The sequence below is a fragment of the Condylura cristata genome, unplaced genomic scaffold (genome assembly GCF_000260355.1).
Source record: "Condylura cristata isolate star-nosed mole 26May11 unplaced genomic scaffold, ConCri1.0 scaffold00034, whole genome shotgun sequence".
Lineage (NCBI taxonomy): Eukaryota > Metazoa > Chordata > Mammalia > Eulipotyphla > Talpidae > Condylura > Condylura cristata.
The window spans coordinates 15,311,805-15,329,992 of NW_004567135.1; the positions used below are offsets into that span (position 1 = coordinate 15,311,805).

Here is an 18,188-nt window from a genome sequence, read left to right on the forward strand (position 1 = left end):
GATGCTTTCTTTCTCAAAGCAAATTTTCGAAACTATGCTGGTCACAGGGTCATTTTCTATTTCTGTTTATCTTTCAAGAAGAGCAGGGTAAACTAGCAACAATGGAACAAAAATGCTCCCACCATTTTCAACAAGAAAAAATCCCTACTCATTCATGAGTGGGTAAGTTATGTTTCAGAGCATAGGCCCGGAGTGGTATTCACCATCCTCGAGATGACAGCTCATTGCGTGGATCAAAAATAGCCAAGAATGATGGAACTAAAATGCCCGACTCTAGGTTAGAGGGGCGGCATTCAGATGCAAAGCCTGCTCAGTCTTTTGCTATTCTGGAGCCAAATTTGAGTGACATCATGATTTAGCAAGAAGCAACTGACAGAAGCTACCAAGTTACATTTCCATTTTTTATTTTATATTTTTATAGAAAGACTGTGGTGTAGGCCAGAGATACAGGGAGTGAAAGAAAAGCTTGCTTTCTGTCTCTGAACAATAGTCCCTTGTTTGGTTGACCCATAGTGCTTATCCAATAACAGGCGTCTTGGTTGCTACCAAATGAAGGTCACCCCAAGGTTCTTCCAAAACAGACCTCCCCAAGATTCTTAGAATTGGTCTTGTGAAGATGCCTCATGCTGGCATGTGGATTATTTTGAGTTGAGAACAGTGAAGGCCCTAGCATCTAACAAATTCTTGTCCTTGCCTGATGCTTTCAGTCTTCCCTGATCTAAGAAGAGACCCTCAACCTCTATCCTTCTGCCCTTTACCCAAAGTATCAATCTCTGCTCTATTTTTCTTTATAACCCAGAAGACTGTAGTTTGGGGAGAATCACCCAAGGGCATGTTTAACCTACAGTCATGTCCTTCCTGCCTGAGAACTTCACTTTCTTCCCGGAGTAATGATGAGGTGAACTGAACTCCTCATCCTGCAGTGCTTCCCTTTCCTCTCCCCTTAGTGTAACTGGGTGATCCCTAGGAAAAGGGGAAGTTCCAGGTTTCCTGCCCCATCCAGAAGGAGGGTAGAGCTGAGCAGAGAATAAAGGAGAAAAGAGAAGGAATGAGAAAAAAGAAGAAGAGAAGGAAGCTGGATGGAGAACAAAGAGGAGACCTGAGGAAGCCACATGAAGCAGCAAGCCTATGAAAAAGAAGCCGTGCTTGTTCCCTGACCCTGGACTGGCTAAGGCAGATGTGGGTGAGAGACCTGTAGGGAGGTGACTATGGCAGTGTTTATATTGATTTTGATTTTGCTCTTTTCCTCCCAGATTTGTCTGGCCTTTTTCATGGGTCCCGGCCAGAAGGTGCTTTAGCCTTATGGCAGCTTTCAAGCCTTGCTTTGGGCCAATCCCTTTTGGGTTGACTTTTGCCCACGAGGGGATGGGTCACTTCAGGTGTTTGATTTAGAAGTTCTATTCTTTGTGTTCTGTATTGTATATTCACTGTATTAAAGTCCCTTTTCATTAAAGTTTTATATGTTTTGTCTTGTTGCGGCGGATGGCAGAACCCACTTACAGCAGGCAGGTTTGGGGTTTCAGGGTTGTCCCTCTCCCCTGTCATATAACAGATTTTGTCCTATAACAGGTTTTGTTCTCTAACAGAATTGGGGTGTCCTGTAACATTAGCACTTGCGGTCCCTCGATCCCCCATTTTCTCTAACTATTGGCAGGATCTACGTAGTTGTTTTCGCCTCTTCCCCATTAAATTGAGTTTGATTATTCTTCCAGCTGGAGTAGAATCCAGAAGAATGAGAGATTTTATGGTGATACCAGTTTTCAAATCATTTGTATAAATGCTGAGGGAGGAGATTACTGGATCTGATCAGTATATTTAGTTTCTTCTTACTTTAACCAGCTGTCTTCCAAAGAGTCATCTGCTTTTTATTATCACTGTCTACTGAAGCTTTTAAACAATTTCAGAGATGAAAACAGTCTACCAGTACAAGTTTGTTGATTTAGATCCAGTTTCTGCAGCTGCTATCTTGTGTTAACAGTATGTGAGTAAACACTCTTCCAACTGGACAGATCTCACTGAGGATATCTCCTTGGCTTTGAAATCTGATCATCATAAGAAAAATCCAAGAAAGAGTGGTGAAGATGGACAACTTCCAAGAAGCATGGCCCCGGTTTTGGTTCACCAGGGCAACCCCATTTCTGACCTTCCCTGCCCTGACAGGAAGCACCTGGCCTTGACTAACTGCCACGTGTCTCAACAGCTGGTCTTGTTGACTGGTGTTTCATTGTTTAAGGTTAGTCCTGGACTCCCACCCTGTATGCTAATATTTGACTAGCATACAGGGCTGGGGTTCTCCAGATGGAATGTTCTGTTAGAACATGTATTTATTCTTTCAGCATTCATTTTCTCTTAGGCCAGTGTTTTCTGGGAAACGAAACCCAGCAAGCAGTTCTGAAAAGGAAAGTGCAAGTGATAAGGAGGTGCTGGCCAGATGGGAGACCCCGACTCTTGGTTAGTTTATGATAGCATCAAGGTTGAACACTTCCTCAGGCACCATCAGGCAGGGATCTCAGTCAAAACTCAAAAAGCACAGACCGTGATGGTGTTTGTGAGCAGCCGCTGCTTGTCCTCACAGACTCCTCCATTAGGCACTCTGCCAGCCCCTTTTGCTTGAGTCCCTGTTACCAGCCCTTTGGCAGCCCAGAGAGGCCTCCATCTGCACTCTGATGATTTTTCGCTCCTGAGCACCCCAGTTGTGCATCACTGGCAGAACCAAAAACCAAGAAAGAAAAATAGCATTTGGCCCTCCTTGGTGGTGCAACGGGTTAGGACGCAGCACTGCAAGCGAGGGGCAGCTGCTTCAGTGCAAGATGGACTTCTGGCCCTGTAGGGTGCGGCAGACCTCTCCTGTCCCAGCTGCTGATCCCCTCAGCAGTGTCCTTCATCAATCTGCCTGTTCTGCTCCCCACTCTGTCTCTTGTGAACCTTCTCACCACCCCTGCACCTCTGGCCGGTACCTCAGTTCTGTGTGCATATATAAATAAATCTTAAAAGCAAAAAAGAAGAAGAACAGAAATGACTGAAGAAAAACAGTCACAGGGCCTCCCTTGGCCTTCCTGCAGGGGGTATCTTCCCCTGCTAGTTTATTCCAAAAATTCTGACTGGATTTCTTCCTGCAGTTCCCAGGCCTCCAGGCCTGGACTTGCCCTGGCTATCAGATTTTAGAGTCCAGACTTTCCTTGGCTTCAAGGGCTTTTGGAAAGGCTTCAGCAGGGAAACAGGGCCAGCAGGTCCTGACAGGCTCAGTGACATCTCCCTTTTTGCTTTTAATCTTCCTCAGCTACTTCCTATATCCAAGCCTCTCCTGCAGATATCCCAGACACCTGCTCTGTCTGTCTTTAAAATCAGAGCTTGCAAAACTTCTGTTTTGTAGCACCTACCACAATAATAAACATCTGTATTTTGCTGATTATATATATATATATATATATATATATATATATATATATATATATATAGTAGGCGACTTAGGGATCCAGAAGTCAGGTTAAGAATTACTTCATCTACTTATATATGTAACAGTTGACACAATGAAAGTTCACATTTCAGTGATGGCTCAATATGTAAGTTACATTAACAGTGGAAGTTCCTGTGTAGAGGCTGAGGAAATGACCCCTTACTCTTCTGGTTCCTTCTCAGGCTGGTTTAGCAATTAAATTAACTTCAGACAGATGAGTTTGTATGGAGATGTTACATGGATAAAGATTTTAAAGTAAATGGGGCAAAGGAGAGTATCTATCCTGAGGGGAGGGGTGGGATGGAGCTGTGTATCAAGGAGAGAGGAGGGGTACCTCACAGGAGGGGCTGAATTTCTGTGGTAGCCTTGCCTCTGGGAATTTGTGCTGTGTGAAAGGGTTCTTCTGGACGTGGCCCTAAATCCGGGTAGTCTCCTTTCTCCCCCAGAACCTTATTTGTCTTAGCGACACAGGCTAACATAACACATATAAAGGGAGTCTGTGCCAGACATCAGCCTCTCTGAACATTTTGGGGGAGGCCCGTCCTGCAGTATGTCCTCCTGTCTGATGCTCTGTCATCAGGCTCTAGTGCTTGAGCTTTTCGTAAGCAACTCATGGAATCCACACTTGCTGGGCTTTGCCCTTCTAAGCCACATCTGTGATACTGGACATAGCTGGAGTAAAGCAGAGGCATCTCTGTAAAAGAGAATTTTATTCCAAAAATAAAAAAAAGAGAAGTTTATTTCAAAAACTTCCTGTCCCCCAGGAAGGAAGACATGTTTGAGCATCTGGGTGGAGCTACAGAGCAGGGAGTGGGGAGAGAGAGGAAGAGGGACCCGTGGAGAATGGCCCACCTGCCTCTCGCCTGTGCACCTGCACCAGGGCCTTGGAGGATGGAAGAGACAAGTGGGTGAGACACCTCAGGGTCTTTGTGCTTTGGTCTTGCCCTTCACGCCACAGCCTAGCCTGGTCCTCTTTTCCCTCCAGAAGGTGACTTACGCTTTCAGACCTCAGTGGCTCTACCTTGAGTCTACCCTGTTTGGCTGGACTTTTACCTAGGAGGGGACGGAAAACTCCGGGTATTTTATTGGGGAACTGTATCCTTTTTCTTTCTTCTTTTTGCACAATTGTTTTATTAAGGATCTTTCACTCTGAGAGAACCCACTTTGTCTTTATGTGGCGGATGGCAGAACCCCTTTAGAGTATGCAGGTATCCGGGCTCCTGGGGTGCTCCTCAGTTGCCCTGTTTACAGATGACCTTCGTTGTGTGATGCTCAGGGTTTATCACATATAGTTTCTTTCTTTGTTCCTTTTTAGTTGATTCAGACAGTGGTAAGTCCCAGTCCCTGTTAACTTAATCCACTTTGACAGGGGGTGTAAATCTGGAGTTGATATTTCTAATTTAAAAGCACTTTGCATTTTTAAAGTTCTGAAACCCTTAACAGCTTCACTTATTTTATGTACAGTTTAATTAACTTTATATCTGGTTCCTTCCCTTATTCTGGAACGTTCTTTCTCTCAAGACCAGATCCTTCTCTTTTGTATGTGGCTGAAGTTCAGCAAATATTAATTGCCAGATGTTAATTGCCACTGGTTATTAATTGCCACTGGTTATTTTTCCTGTATTTCTGTGAATGGGTTTTATTCTGGGAAGTGCAGAGGTGAAATGAAGGACTCATTCCAGAAATTATGGTTTCACTTTTATTTGGGCTTCTTTCTCTTCATTTGTCTGTACAGTCACTTATTCCCTTACAGACACGCCTTCGGCTTTTTATACTGCAGTAACAGAGCCTGCCGTAACAGAGTTTGCTGTAGGTCAGGTCGACAAACCTCTCAGCAAAGCAGTCCTCTCATCTGGACAAATTGGCTGTGTTCTAGGGGCAGTCAAAGCCCTTCCATACTTTTATTATCCAGCTGCTACTTAACAGCCTTCCTATAAACAGAATGTCAGAGTTTTTGCATACTCCACTGAAAATGGCAAACAAAGAGGCTGCTTCCAGAGGTGACGTGGAAGTGGGGAGATCAGGTAATGTTAGATTCATAAAATTTGTGCCTCATTTCAGGAGTCTTAGCACTTCTCTGCCATCTCCACAGAAGATTTGTTCTGAGGGAATATTGGTACAGGAGAGAACTGGGATGTCATTTTTATACCAATTATTATATTGCTGTGTATGTGCTTAAACATTTCTGGAGTAAGATATATAAACAGTAAGATGTATTACAAGAGGATAAAGTGAAAATGTTCTTTGTATTTATATTGTTAATCCTTCTGTTTTCCTCAGATTCCTGGCAATTTGTAGCTTAGCAAGTCACATTATAATGTTAAATCACAGGTCATTTGCCAGAAGGCTGGCAATCATATTATGTGTACATCTATGTGTGTGTGTGTAAAATATATATTATACTATATAATAAATAGAAATGTATGATATATAACATGTAATATAAGAATATAAGATATGATATATAGTGTAATATATGATATAATTCAATACATGTTATATATGGTCATGTTATATATCACATATAATGCATAATTTATATAAAATTTTATATAGCTATATATATACATTTTTTCCTGTATCTGTAAAAGGATTTTATTCTAAAGTAGAAAGTACTGATATAAAATGAAGGTTCTCATGCCTGTATGCTGAGGTTAACACAGGTTATTATAAATACACACACATACCAACCAAATTTGCTTGCAACAACTGGGATTTTTCATATACATATGCTTTGTAATTTATAAAGAGATTTAGGGGTATGGGGATAGGTGGCAATGAGAGACTGCTTTCAATAGAAAATTCTTCAGCATTTTTAGTCTGTAGAAAATTTGATGAGGAAAGAAGCACACAAGGTATGTTTGTACCTCAGTCTAGCAGAAAGGAAACCTTTTACTAAACCTTTATCTTTTGCTTTTTATATAATATATATATATATATATATATATGTGTATATATATATATGTTTGTGTGTGTATATATATATATATATATATATATATATATATATATATATAAACAGGTGCTATATATGTTTCTTTTTTCTTTTCCCCTTCTCTTAAATTTGATAGTTTTCTCTGAAAAAAACAGTGTCATATTTAACCAAAAGGAATGCTAATGTTGGCCAGTATGTTGTAAGTTCTGAACTTTGATTAGCAAGAGTAAGTACATATTGCAAAAGTTGTTTTTAAATACCAAGGGTGTTTTGTAAATTCATTCAACTTTATTGGACTCTGTAACTATAAAATTTAAAATCAGGCCAGTAATATGGGCTCATTGCTTTGTTCTTCTGGGAGAGAATTCCTAATGCTGATTTTTCCAACTAGAAATATTGAAGATTATTAGGAGCACGTTGTGCTGTCATGTGAATTGACATAGAAATAAGGGGGAACTAGCAGGGAGAGGGACGATCGAGGAGACACAGAGAAGTGGAGCTTGATCCAAAGGAGGATGTTAGATACAGGGGAATACAGGAGCAAAAAAGGGGGTTCTTTTAGAAGATAAGTAAGAGGGGCACATTCTTCGAGGAGATATAAGGGAAGATGTTCATGCCATCCTTCTAGCAATGCAAAAATCATGGGCATCATGAGACTCTAAATATTTGAAGACAACTTTGCTTTAGTGAAGAACCAGAATGAACAAAGGTTGAGATACATGGGACCAAATCCAGATGTCATCATCTCCTAACTCACATAGTCCAGTGCCCCATTTCTGATTCTCTGAGTACAATTTAAACTAAGGCTCCTCTTACCATGAGAGATAGTCATGATGTGAATAACATTTGTAATGGTTGAAAGAAACAGATATCCCTAATTTATTTTTGTGTTGAGGTAGTGCTGACTTATAGCACTATGTAGGGTTTAGAAATACAGGTTCATACCTATATTCACCCCATAGGTATGATTCGAGAAGCAGAACTTAATCTTCATATGAATCAGCCAGGAAACTGCAGGTGTGGGGGAGGGGCCCCTGAGTGGGGCTTTTGCAGTTCTTTGTATGTCTCGGGTCCTAGACTGCAATCTGTTGCTGCTTGCAAAGCTTTTGGGCAAGTCAGAGTTTAGAAATTTGGGGGGTAAAGGTAAAGCCCAACTAACTTTGGCAGGCCAAAGTTGAACGAGAAATAAGAACTGTGAACACATGGGCAGACTTTTTCTTTCCCTTAGTGCTGAAAGATGCCAGTTGAAAGATACTCACTAGTTGAAAGATACTCAAGTTGTTACCAGTTCAGGGCTACTGAAAAAAGCTGCTATAAAAATTCATGTCCAGGCTTTTGTGTGCATGTAGGTTTCATTTCCCTTGCATTAATAAGACAGGGATAGGATGGCTAGGGCCTATGGGACTTTTATGTTCACCTTGTAGCTCATTATATTTTAATTTGTGTTCTTTGATGACTGGGTAAGCATATTTTTATTTTTGTGTATTTACCATCCATCTTAAAATCAAATCTTTGGTCTGTTTTTTAAATTTGGTTTCTTTTCTTGTTGAATCTTGAGAGTGCTTAGTAAGTTTTAGCCACACATTTCCTCCATAGAAAGTTTGCACATATTTTCACACATTCTGTCTGTTCCTTTTTCATGTTGCTCATTGTTTCTTTCCTTTGCACACATTTTTCCAGTCCTCTCACTTGCTTTTATTACTCATACTTTTGGTGTCATATTCAAACAACTTTTTGCCAAGACCAAGTTCAGGGAACTTTCCTGTTGTTTTCTTCTGGAAGTCTTACTTTCAGGTCTTACATGCAAGTCCTTAATCCATTTTGAGTTGATTTTTGTGAGTGATGTGAGATAAGGCTCATTTTCCCCTTCTTCATGTAGTTTTATCCAGTTTTCATGTCACTTATGAAAGAAATTGCCTACCCCCACTGCATCTTCTTGGTTCCCTTATCGAGCACAAAATGACCTTGTATGTGTGGGCTTGTTTCTGTATTCCCAATTCTGTTCCACTGGTCAATGTGCCCATTTTTATATTGATGCCATATTGTTTTGGTTACTATAACTTTGTAAGAGAGTTTTAAATCCATGGATGTGAAGGTTCAAAGAACAAAGCTTTGTTTTTTCTAGGTTTACTTTGACTATTTGAGGTCTCTTGTGGTCTCTTGTGGTTCTCTATGAATTTTAGGATTTCTTTTCATTCTGTGAAAAATATCATTGGAATTTTAATTGGGATTATATTGAATCTGTGGATGGTTTTTGATAAGAGGACATTTGAACAATATTAATCCTTCCACTACATAAAACATGACATCCTTTCATCTATTCCTGTCTTCATTAATTTCTTTGATTAATTTCTATAGCTTTCATTAGAAAGATATTTTACCACCTTAGTTAAATTTATTCCAAGTTATTTTATATTCTTCATGCTATTTTACTTGGGATTATTTTCTTTCTTTTCATATTATTGGCAGCATTGGGGTGAAGAGGGAGCTGATGAGCAGCGTTCCACAAGGACCCACCAAGGACTACAGAAATCAACCTGGTGCTGGGCCAGACTGGCACTGGGGCCTGGAGTGAAATTAGGTGCTCGTTTCCACTTCCCACTCTTTCTCCCTTGGGGAATATGCCCTCCCTGCTGAATTACCCACTTTTGGGAGAAAGGTATTGGAGACTGGGGTGCCCTGGTGCCAGCCAGCAGCTTGGTGCTGCCGGAGTCACCTAGCACTGCTGGAGTGAGTAGGTGCATAGGAGAGACAGGGGCCAGTGTCACTGGAGCCTGCAGAAAGGCCTCTGCTCTCGAAGGCAGGTGGGCATAGTGTGAGGTGTGGCGTGGGTCAGTGACTCCTGTAGGGACTTTCCATGTGCAAATACTTGCTCAAACTCATGGTATTTTTTTGAGTGGGTGAGCTGACATCTCTTCTAGAAATTCTTTGATTTCTTTCCACTCTATTTGCCTTTTGTTTCTTTTTCTTGCCTTCTGGCTACTAGTGTGATATTCAGCAAAATGTTTGGGTTAGGGTGAACCCACCTCCCTCCATTTCTCCCTGATGTGGAGTGGAGGGGCAGCATTTGCTCCTCCCTGCCAGCTGTGCCTTTTCAGTTGGTGGCTTTTATCAGGTGTAGGAAAGTCTTTCTGTTCCTAACTTTTGGGAATTGTTATGGATATTAAATTTTCACAGGTTTTTTCTACAATTAATGAGATGGTCATGTGCTTTCTCTTATATGTTAATATGATGAATGACATTGATTTATTTTCGGAAGCTTCACTTAGCACTTCTAACCAGATCTCTTTGTTGTGGATATAACTCGGAATTGTTTGTATGTTTCATTTTCATCTTCATCTCTACTTATTTTGTTCCTTGCTCTCTCATAAACCCTTCTTCCAACCACTGGAAGAAATTTGTAGGAAGAAATAATTCAGTTGCTCATATCTCTGCCCTCTTGAGAGTCTTCATTTATGAACCAGGACTGTTTGTGAAAAGTTTTGACACTAAGGACATTCCGATACAACGGACTTTAGAGGACGCTTCTCTGATAAAGTTAAATTTGCTTTGCAAGGCCTTCATGAGGTTGAAATTATGACATTTGTATTCTATAGGGGGAAGATGTCACCAAAGCAGTTGTCAATTCTGTCCCTTTGTTTTGATCTGTATTGCACTAACTGCAGTAGTGATTGTACTTGCTAGTCTTTTGGCAGGTAAGTTCATTGTTCCCCAAACCTACTATGTTCTCACACATTTTACATTATCAATAAACATTTTTGAACTCTATTATGTGCCAGACACTATTTGAAGTGCTTGACGCATATCAGTGGAACAAAACACAAAGATCGCTGCTCCTAGAGTGGCTGCAAATGCTACAACAAATAAAGGTGGGTGGAAAGGTCATCTACGATAGAGGAGCTGCACGGCAAACCACCTTTAGATGACCTTCCAGGAAGCTAATAGAGAGCTGAAGTCACCATAGACTGCCTGGGCAACACGCTCCAGCAGAGACAGGTAGAGAAAAGTTCCTCAGGAGGAATATCTCTGGGCTTGAAGAACAGCAAAGAGGCCCCTGTTGTTAATGCAAAGTGAGAACAAGGAAGAGCATCAGGTGGGAAGCAGGGATTGTGAGAGCTTTGTGAGACACTTAAAGACTTGAGCATTTACTCTGAATCCAGTGGGGAAGATGAAGAGAGGGAAGTCTTGCTTAGACAAGAAGATGGTGATCACTGTCGAGGACTCATTCTGACTGCTCTGTGGAGAACAGGGTGCCTGAAGACAGGGTAGACTCAGTGAGGCCTTTCAGGGCAATCCTGTAGAACTCAGGTGAGCGATGAGGACCGCTTGGACCTGATGTTGACAGCGGAGGTGGGACAGGGTGGTCAGATTCTGGGTATTTTCTTTTCTTTCTTTTATTTATATATAATAGTTTATTTTTACATCATCTTGTGCATTTTTCCATCTCAGTTGCAATCCCCTTGGGCTTGCCAAATCAATTCTGGGTATTTTCAAAGTTGAGTCAACAGCAGTCCATGTTAGATAGATTTGGATTTTTAAGAGGAGAAAAACTTAAAGAAGACTTCTAAGGATTTTCTCTGAGCCAGGAAAGAATGTGTATAGGAGAAAGGCTGTGTGTATAGGAGTCCCATCTCTGAAGCCCTTTCCTGACATGTCCCAGTCAGGTTTGCATTTTATTATTTCTCTCAGGTCAATCTGTGTCTGACATCTATTTATGCAGATTGCAGATGTGCAGAAATATGAAGAACTCTATGCTTGAAAATTTCATCATATGTAGAGGCAATAGGTACTTAGCACTTCTTGGCACACTCAGTCAGGAAGAAATGACTTATTAATATTATTGTCACTACTATGTGTATTCTAATTTCATTAGTGATCTTCCAAAGCTTTTTGTTCCTACAACTCCAAAATGTGAGCTTAACATTTTTGAAAACTAAATATTTCCTGATCCAAGTTTTGTGTTATTGCCTATTATCATTCATCAGTGGTTTCAATAGTTGCAAATGATGTAATATCCAGCACATTGTAGAACCTGACATTTAAAAATTCATCTGTTAGGCCCTCCCGGGTGGTGCAGCAGGTTAAAGCACAGCACTAAGCAGCTAAAGCCACTTCAGCATGAGTTTAATCCCACTCCAGAGCTGACCCACATGGCGTGGCAGACCTCTCCTGAGCCATCTGCTGCTCCCCTCAGCAGTGTACTTTGTCAGTCAGCCTGTTCTGCTCCCCACTTTGCCTCTGGTGAATCCTCTCACCACCCCTGCACCTCTGGCCTGTACCCTAGTTCTGTATGCATAAATAAATATTTAAAAAAAAAATACTTATTTTAAAAAAATTCACCTGTTATATTGGAATCAAAGTTCTGCTGTGATCTGTTACCTATCATTATCTTTAAAAAAAAAGAACAAAATGAACTTTAATCTTGGAAAATGTTACTTTGTTTTCTTCAGATGATTGTTTATTTACTGTGTTTTCACTATAGAAGTTTATCACAGTATAATATATAAGTAATTGTTTACCTTTAAATATAAAAAGAAAATACAAATTTTCTGTGGTGCTCAGTATTTCAAATGAAATATCTTTTTATTTCCGGAACTTCCAAGGAGCAATGTGTGTTTTTTTAAAGATATTAGGGAAGAAGGTGAAATTAGGAAACAAAAATGTTCATTCTCCTTGTCGCCTATACTTTGGCTGGTTTCAGAATGTGTAGGGAGGACCAAAATATTTTTATTTTTAACAGAAATACATATAAAACAGAAAAGTACAGGAAGTCCTACATTGTATTTTTGGTGCCAAAATTACTTTTTAAAGTTTGTTATGTTTTCTCTCCTGGGGTATTTTGTACTCCCTAGGAAATGCAGCGTAGTAAACTCTGTAACTGGTGATAAGGGCCCAAAGGCTGAAGGGAAAAAAGCAGATGGGGGTGGGGTGGGGGTGGGGCTTGTACTAGGGTTTATATTTTGGAGAAATTAGGTAAGCACCATTCATAAAAAGCATTGCCTGAAATACTGGATGCCCAAGTACCCTCAGAAAGTAGGGGGCACAGGCACCCCACTTGGAGACTACTGGACTGTAACTATACATGGGATAAGGTGCTTATGGGTGAGCTGGAAAGTAACACTGAAAGCCCTGAGGATGCTAAGTGGAACCATGGATAGAAAGGACTAGAACATTTATTAATTCATAACTTATTGTTACTGTCCAATTTTTAGCAAGAAAGGAAATGCCAGCCACTGAGTACATTCTGCATGTAGCCTGCCCCGAAGAATGGATTGGATTTGGAAGCAAATGTTTTTATTTTTCGGATGACATAGGAAACTGGACTTCCAGCCAGCTCTTCTGTGCTTCAGAAAATGCCAGTCTTGTTAACATTGAAACCTTGAAGGAAATGGTGAGGATTGATTTGAAGCATGTTGTCTGTGGGATACCAACATATTACCCTCCTGGGAGGGGCGGCTGCATGGAGCAGAGGCTCAGGATAAGGGGGAACCTATCCCAGGTGGGCTTGAAAGTCTTGTGTATGCCCTGAGGTGCTCTGTGCCTGGACCCTGTGGCATGCGTTAGACACAGTCTGCCATGGAATCCTCATCGTGACCTACAGGATTAGGTGTATTGTTGCCATTGTCCCGAGAAGCATGGTTAGCATAGAAGTTAGCATCCAAACAGTGTGTTGTGGGAACCAAGGGGGACAGTAGTCACACTGTACTAGAAAAACTGTCATAACTGTGCCTTTCCCAACATAACGGGTGGATGGTGACTTTACGGTGATTTTGGATCAGAGACAGAATGAGTTTGGGGCTGACAACTAGGGACTTGTCAAACTCCAAAGTCTTCACTTCTCCATTACGCTGTGCTGCCATCTAAAAAGAGAAGGATGTAGGGCCCTCCCTGGTGGTGCAGCAGGTTAAATTCTCATCACTATGAAGCCATTGCAGCCACTGCAGCATGGGTTTGATCCCTGGCCAGGGGGTGTTCCACATGGCGTGGTAGACCTCTCCTGTCCCGCCTGCTGCTCCCTTCAGAAGTGTATTTCAGTCAGCCTGCCTGTTCTGCACCCTACTCTGTCTTTGGTGAAGCCTCTCACCCCTCCCCCCACCTCTGGCCTGTACCCCAGTTCTGTATGTATAAATAAATAAATATTTAATAAAAATATTTAATAAAAGAGAGAGAGAATGCTGTAGGGGAGAGACCAAAGAGTAATAAGAGAGAAACATGTTTTCACTTTTAATGTTTTTTTCTAATAGAATTTCCTGAAAAGATACAAAGGCCCCTATGACCACTGGATCGGCCTCCATAGAGAGTCTCCAAATCACAGCTGGATGAGGACAGACAACACTGAATACAATAAATTGTATGTTAGGGGAGTTGGCTTTCTACTGTGTTTTTGTGTGGTTGTGTATGTGAATTGTGGTAATGAGAAAGCAAAGTTAATCATGGAAAACTCACTGTACTAAGAGGGAAAGAGGTACACATCATTTTGCTGCTCTTCTGTTTACTAGCTATGGCTTTAAAAAACTACTTCTTGTGATTTTCATTGAAATCTTTAATATGGTAATGACTTTGAACAAAGTTCTTATACTTTGAGCCAATGCCTTAATTGTTTCTCTGCTGGAATCATTAGAAGATAGAAAGAGTAGCTGAGGCAGAGTAGAGGTTCTAAATTCCTAGAAAGCCACAAAGAACAGTTGCCACAAAATTCCTAAGTCCATCACTCATTCCCACTGTTGCATCTATCACAAATGTTGAGTCCTAAGGAAACTATGGGAATATTTCCTAAAGTTTTATCAGTGTAAAAAACAAGGGAACAGCTCCTTGAATTGTGAACATTTCAGTGGAGCAGATAGAACATTGGGGCCAAATCATTTTCATCAATCAAAATTATGCCCTCTTAAGAATTGACTTAAGAGCCCTTAGTGCTGATGCAAGAGGTTAAAGCGCAGCACTGAGAAACTAGCGTCAGCTTGCAGTGAGTTCTATTCCTGCCTGGGAGGTGATCCACATGGCGCGGCAGGCCTCTCCTGCCCACCCACTGCTCCCCTCAGCAGTGTACTTTGTCACTGTCTGTTCTGTTCCCTGCTCTGTCTCTGGTGAGTGCTCTCATCCCCTGCACCTCTGGCGCATACATAAATAAATTTAAAAGAAGAAGAATTCACTTAAGCTATTCAGTTTGGCTGGCAGACTGACCATAGATTTAGGGCGCACAACAGTGGGTGGGAAGCAGGGGCTCAGAACAGGGAGAGAAGAGCACAGGGGAGTGTGATGGAGCCCGGGTGCTCTGGTGGTGGGAGAACGGTGAGGGTCACATTTGAGGGGAGAACCCAATTACTGTACAGTAATGAATAGTGTAAAAAAAGCAAACAGCAGCAAAACATTGACTAGTAATTAAATATTTTAATTTTCACATGTTTACGAAACAGTTCAGGAGAAGAATGCAAATCATATTCACTAAAGGCTCGTGATGGTAACAGCTCATTTGCTGCAACAGCCAGCCCTCGTTAAACTCCTTATCAGCAATATAGCTGGACTTGGTACAGATGCAGGGTAGACGTGACAGTCAGTCACTTGACAGTGTACAGTGAACTAAATGCAGAAATGGTGCTTTTCAGTAAGTCTTGAGTTGGCGAGGAATGAATGCAGATGCTCAACATACGGGTATTTAACCATGTTGTCTTGGGTTTCAGGTTTAACATCAGAGGAGATGGGGAGTGTGCCTACCTGAACGACAATGGCGTCAGCAGTGGCAGGGTCTACACAGAGAGGAAATGGATCTGTAGTAAACCAAACACATCAAAACAGTTACACTGGACAAGTGCCAAGTTACTTTAAACTGTTCCGTTGCTGAGAACTTGCATTGTATTTTGCTATACATGGTTGCATCTTCAGGACTTGGTCTCTCAAAATTGTTGCTGATGGACATTCTCATGATGCATTGTGAGGCATTGTGATTGCTATCTACAGTTGCTGAGCCAGAACATAGTCTACAAAAACACCACCTCTATTCATTGTGCCATGTGTTAGCCACCAATATGCCAATTACTGTAAGGTGGTGTAACGCAGGGCTTTCGTAGGACATGATTCTAACTTAAGTATTCTGTATTTTGGTATGAATTAATGCTGATATTTTGGAACCAGAATAGACAATTAGTATCTATGAATGCAAGATCTTATGGCAAGATGTAAAACCTTTCCCATATAAATAGTCTGTTGTTTGCACATGAAGAACCATAAACATCACCATGCTAGCTGAAATCATGCAAAATTATTTTAATATCCAATGAGAAAAATTATAATTGACCTGTGACCTTTAAATTCTAAATTCGTATTGTCACAAATATGTAGTAAAAAAGATAACTATTGTTTTACTGTTTTAAAACATCAAAACACCAAATATGTGTTTTTGTTTTAAATTATAATGTGCTAAATAACTATGATACCTATAAACGATATTCTTTACTTTACCCTTTATTAGATTTAATAGCATTTTTAGCACACAAAATTCAATTAGAATCTTGTACATGCTATTGAAAAGCAAAAGTTCTTAAATTTCGATAGCTTCAGCTACACTGTACTGATGAGTTCCAAAAAGAATGAAATAGCAATTTGCAAGGCAGTTTTTCTCTTCTGTATTTTCATTTCTCCCACTTTACTTGGCCCATTAATTGAATTAACTGTAATTTCATTACTCTCCGCCTGCCTAGCCGGGGCCTGGCCAATGGGCATAGGCCACGGTACCCCTTTTTTTAGTGTATATAAGCTCAGTTCTGAAAGACTTGTACTTCTTGGTGAACAGACTCATGGCGTCCATCCTTTCCTTTCATTCCCTGGACATGCTTTCTGGTTTGGGGCCAGGAACCCGGGAACTCCTGGTCTCCCACCCTGTTACAATTAGACGTTTTTACAGTACTTATTAGATTTCATTAAAAGATCATTTCCCCTGCCCTCCCTGGTGGTGCAGCAGGTTAAAGCCAGCATTGTGAAGCTAGCCATGGCAGCTTCAGTGCGAGTAGATCCCCACCATGGAGGTGACCCACATGGCACAGCAGATCTCTCCTGTCTCTCCTGCTGCTTCCTTCAGCAGTGTACTTTGTCTGTCTGCCTGTTCTGCTCCTCACTCTGTCTCTGGTGAATCCTCTCACCACACCTGCACCTTTGGCCTGTACCCAGTTCTGTATGCAAAATAAATAAATAAATAAATCTTAAAAAAATAAATAAAAGATCATTTCCCCATTCTTGTGTTCTCCTGGCTTTTATTTCTCCACCCAAACTTTACTACACTGAGGTGCTGTTACTTCATGCTCTCATTCCCAGCAAGAATCTAGCTACAGGCAGGGAGAGGTCATAGTGACTTCTTCATTATGTTCACAGTGTGTTAGAATCCAGCCAGTTAGAGCTTACTAAGTGAATGAATCTGCCCAAATGTATTTTCCTGTTGAGTATTTTTACAAAGTGACATTTACTCTGAAGAGTGTGTGGCCAGTTTGCTTAAAAACATGTCTAGTCCACCTATACTGGGAATAGATTTGATAGTCTTCTGAGTTTCTTAACTTTGAGTCCAGCAAAGTTTAGCAAAACCACAAACACTCCCCACAAAACCTGAAAACATTTAAGATAACAAGTATCTACTTAGGCCCTCAGTTACCTGATTATTGTCCTCATTTTGAAATAAACTGGAAGTAGGTTTTGAGGTTTGCTTAGTTAAAATGAATATAAAGGATGTTCATTGTTTTTCAATGTGTGAAATGGGTAGAACTTTGGTACTTTTCAATGGGAATCACATGAAGGATATTTCATTTTCAAATTGAGTGCTTTTATTATTCCAGTCAAAAAGAAAATGAACTTTCATTTGCCTCAGAATACAAAGTAAAAGAGCATCCAGACATTTCGAGCAGAGATAAGAGCAAGACAAAGACACAAACTGATATAACGGAATAGGAAAGAAACCTTCACCACCCACCAGATAGAATTTAGGTTAGATTTACTGCAACAGGAATTCAAATGGAAAATGTGGGTGAGGTCACAATTGTGCAATTTGGTAATGTTTCTGATTTTTATCTAGAAAAAAAAAAAACAAAACAAAAAACCAGAAGCAACAGCCAGTGAAGAATTTTAAAGATAAGATGGCTGGGGGGGGGGGTAGTAGTGGGGAGGAAAAAGAGGGGAATAGATACCAAGGGACTCCAGGACACAGTGCCAGGGTGTCTCCCATGGGCTCCCTACCCCACCTAAATAAGGCTACACGGCCATTGCCTAACTACTCTCTGAAATGAAAGGCAGAGGGATAGGGGATCTCCTTGCCCAGTCAATGCCTTCTCACCTACAACACCAGCAGGCGAGTCCAGCAGCACCAGCACCAGTGGGCTCCCTCTGACAATCAGCAGTCAAGGGAGGGCCTCCCCCTGACCAACCTGGGAGGCCTCCCCACCCCGAGACATGCCGGGTGACCAGGAGTATGAGCCAGGAGAGCTCCAGGGTAAGTGCACCTTCCCCATCCAGGAAGTTGCCCTGTTCCGTGTGGCTGAAGAGTCCCAACCTCCACCTACAGGCTGAGCCAACAACTTGACCAAGTACTTTCTGCCTTGAAAGCAGCACCACAGAAACTAGGGGAGTTCCAGTGGCATTAGATAAACCAACAGTTAGGTCAAAAATAACACTGTGTTTTCTTAAAACTAGAGCATTGTTGGGCACCCAGCTCACAAAAGTAGATTGAATGTACATTCTAGGAGTGAGTAGGACAACTTCTGAGGTAGTCTTCTTATAAAATGTCAAAACAACAGAAGTCATCTATCATATCAAGAA

At 41.1% G+C, this 18,188-nt stretch overlaps 1 protein-coding gene across 1 annotated transcript; it reads left to right on the forward strand.

The window, feature by feature from the left end:
* The first annotated feature begins 5,389 nt into the window (after nucleotides 1-5,389).
* On the forward strand, nucleotides 5,390-15,218 carry CLEC2B (C-type lectin domain family 2, member B). The gene is made up of 4 exons (XM_004692585.2): nucleotides 5,390-5,481; nucleotides 12,605-12,783; nucleotides 13,637-13,743; nucleotides 15,074-15,218. The coding sequence occupies exons 1-4, from the start codon at nucleotides 5,400-5,402 to the stop codon at nucleotides 15,216-15,218; spliced, it is 513 nt and encodes a 170-aa protein (XP_004692642.1). The 5' UTR covers nucleotides 5,390-5,399.
* The last annotated feature ends 2,970 nt before the right edge of the window (nucleotides 15,219-18,188 follow it).